The 2980-nt window shown below is 54.3% G+C and overlaps 1 protein-coding gene across 1 annotated transcript in view; it reads left to right on the top strand.

Annotated features, from left to right (window-relative positions):
- Positions 1–6: 6 nt before the first annotated feature.
- The window catches only part of zfhx4 (zinc finger homeobox 4), a 5460-nt gene continuing 2486 nt past the window's right edge, over positions 7–2980 (top strand). The window contains exon 1 of the mRNA XM_024000021.2: positions 7–2945. Within this exon, the coding sequence (XP_023855789.2) occupies positions 83–2945 (2863 nt within the window). The 5' untranslated portion in view covers positions 7–82. The remainder of the gene's footprint in view (positions 2946–2980) is intronic.

The raw sequence follows: 2980 nt of genomic DNA, 5'->3' as shown, positions 1-2980 counted from the left end.
CCGCATCACGGACGACCAGCTGAAGGTCCTCAGAGGGCACTTTGACATCAACAACTCGCCCACTGAGGAGCAGGTTCAGGAGATGGCTGATATGTCCAGCCTCCCCCAGAAAGTCATCAAGCACTGGTTCCGTAACACCCTCTTTAAAGAGAGGCAACGAAGCAAAGATTCTCCTTATAACTTCAACATTCCACCTATTACCACATTGGAGGATATTAGGCTGGAGTCCCAGTAYAGTACACTGGAGTACTACAGGACTGATGCCACYWTGAACAARMGGTCCWCCAGGACAAGGTTCACTGACTACCAACTAAGGGTCCTGCAGGACTTCTTTGACACAAACGCTTACCCGAAAGACGATGAGATTGAGCAGCTCTCCACTGTGCTTAACCTGCCATCGAGGGTAATCGTTGTGTGGTTCCAAAACGCCCGCCAGAAGGCCCGGAAGAGCTAYGAGAACCAGGCAGATGCTAAAGACAACGAGARGAAAGAACTGACRAATGAGCGCTACATCCGCACCAGCAACATGCAGTACCAGTGCAAGAAATGYAGTGTGGTGTTCCCRCGAATCTTYGACCTGATCACCCACCAGAAGAARACGTGCTACAAGGAYGAGGATGAGGAAGGGAATGAGGACAACCARTCTGARGAGTACATGGATATRGGAGARCCAKGCSCAGCCAAGCACCCWGAGTCATCCAAGCATCAYCATGKAACAGCCACTAGCTCAGGCTCCAGYTCCCCTCTGATGCCCTCCCCTCRCYCCAACCTGGRRAAGACMTYSCCCAAGCCTGAACCKCCCTCTGAGCCCAARCCTAAAGAKCCAGAACCTGCCCCTTCYCCAGTTATGATRAAGTCTCTACCRGASCCCAGACCCTCCAAGGCCTCCACCCCTCAGCCACCCCCTCAGCCACCCCCTCAGAAGACCCCCCAGCCCCAGATGTCCAGACCCCACTCCCAGCCTCAGTCAGCCRCCATCCCCTCCAGCCCCCTCTCYCTSGCCCTCTCCTCCCTCACYAACAGCCTCYCTCCCCAGATGCTCCAATACCAGTGYGACCAGTGCAAGATAGCCTTCCCAAGCATTGAGCTATGGCAGGAGCACCAACATATGCATTTCCTGGCAGCCCAGAACCAGTTCCTCCATTCCCAGTTCYTGGAAAGGCCCATGGACATGCCYTATATGATCTTCGACCCCAATAAYCCTCTGATGACTAGCCAGCTKCTRTCKGGAGGACTCCAGATGCCAAYTCAAAGCGGCTCTGGTTTGTCCTCAGGYCCYWGCTCTGGCTCCATGAAGAGAAAACTAGAYGAGAAAGAGGATGGATCCAATGAAAAAGATAACGGAAACATGACTGAAGAACAGCACAGAGACAAACGTCTCAGAACYACCATCACCCCAGAACAACTAGAGATCCTCTAYGACAAATACTTGCTGGACTCMAAYCCCACAAGGAAGATGCTGGATCACATCGCCCGTGAGGTCGGCCTGAAGAAGAGAGTGGTGCAGGTGTGGTTTCAGAACACACGYGCCCGAGAGAGAAAGGGACAGTTCAGAGCWYTGGGGSCCTCCCAGTCACAYAAGAAATGCCCTTTTTGCCGGGCGCTGTTCAAGGCCAAGTCAGCTTTGGACAGCCATATCYGCTCTAGACACTGGCATGAAGCCAAACAGGCAGGGTTTAGTCTGCCAAATAGCCCAATGATGAACCAAGATGATGGAGGCGAGAGCCCGCACAAGTACAACTTCTTTGAGTACTCGCAGCTGCCCACCAAGACTGAGCCGAATGAATACGAGCTGCCCGCAGCTTCCTCAACGCCAGTCAAACAATCTGAGGCACCGTTAAAAAACTTATTGAGCCCTTCATCCTTAAAAGCAGAAAACTGTGATGAATCTGAAGGGCTTAACATTAATTCTGCAGAGGCCTCATCCTACGACATCAACAACAAAATGGACTTTGACGAAACCTCGTCCATCAACACGGCCATAAGTGACGCCACAACCGGAGACGAAGGCAACAACGAGTTAGAGAGCCTCACGGCCAATGGAGGGGACAAGCTGGGATGCGACAGCAAGAGCAACCAGGCCCAGAGCTCTGACGGGGGTGGCGACGACCGCTTCCCCTTCAGCATGGTGAGCCCCTCCCTTAGCTACTCGGGCAAGGACGGAGACTCCTGCTCCTACTCCTACTCCTACTACAGCTCCAGAGATGACGACATGGACGACAACAACGACCAGAGCGAGACCTCCAGCCTGACCGACCCCAGCTCTCCCAGCCCCTTCGGAAGTGGAAACCCCTTCAAGTCTGGGAAGGGCAGCGGCAGTGGTGGCGATAGACCAGGCCACAAGCGCTTCAGGACTCAGATGAGCAACCTTCAGCTGAAAGTCCTCAAAGCTTGCTTTAGCGACTACCGCACACCAACCATGCATGAGTGTGAGATGCTGGGCAGCGAGATTGGCCTCCCCAAGCGCGTGATTCAGGTGTGGTTCCAGAATGCCCGCGCCAAGGAAAAGAAGTTCAAAATCAACATCGGAAAGCCATTCATGATCAGTCAAGGCGGGCCGGATGGGCCCCGGCCGGAGTGTACTTTGTGTGGTGTGAAGTACACTGCCCGGATGTCCATCCGCGACCACATCTTCTCCAAACAGCACATCGCTAAAGTGCAGGAGACCCTGGTCAACCAGGTGGACAGAGAGAAGGACTATCTAACGCCCACCACGGTCCGTCAGCTGATGGCTCAGCAGGAGATGGATCGTCTGAAAAAGGCCGGGAGCGACGGGTTCAGCAGCCTGGCCGCCCAGCAGCTTCAGACTGCAATGGACCAGAACAATGCACTTCACGGCCTCAGCCTGCCCTCAGGCTACCCCGGGATCTCTGGACTTCCGCCGGTACTACTTCCCGGGGTCAACGGGCCATCCTCACTTCCTGTTTACCCACCCAACACACCTGGTGAGTTAGTATGACGAACATAGAACACACAGAGA

Source organism: Salvelinus sp. IW2-2015, linkage group LG14, assembly GCF_002910315.2.
Source record: "Salvelinus sp. IW2-2015 linkage group LG14, ASM291031v2, whole genome shotgun sequence".
Taxonomy (NCBI): Eukaryota; Metazoa; Chordata; class Actinopteri; order Salmoniformes; family Salmonidae; genus Salvelinus; species Salvelinus sp. IW2-2015.
Note: the sequence above shows the minus strand (reverse complement) of the source record. Positions and strands in the feature narration are given on the sequence as shown.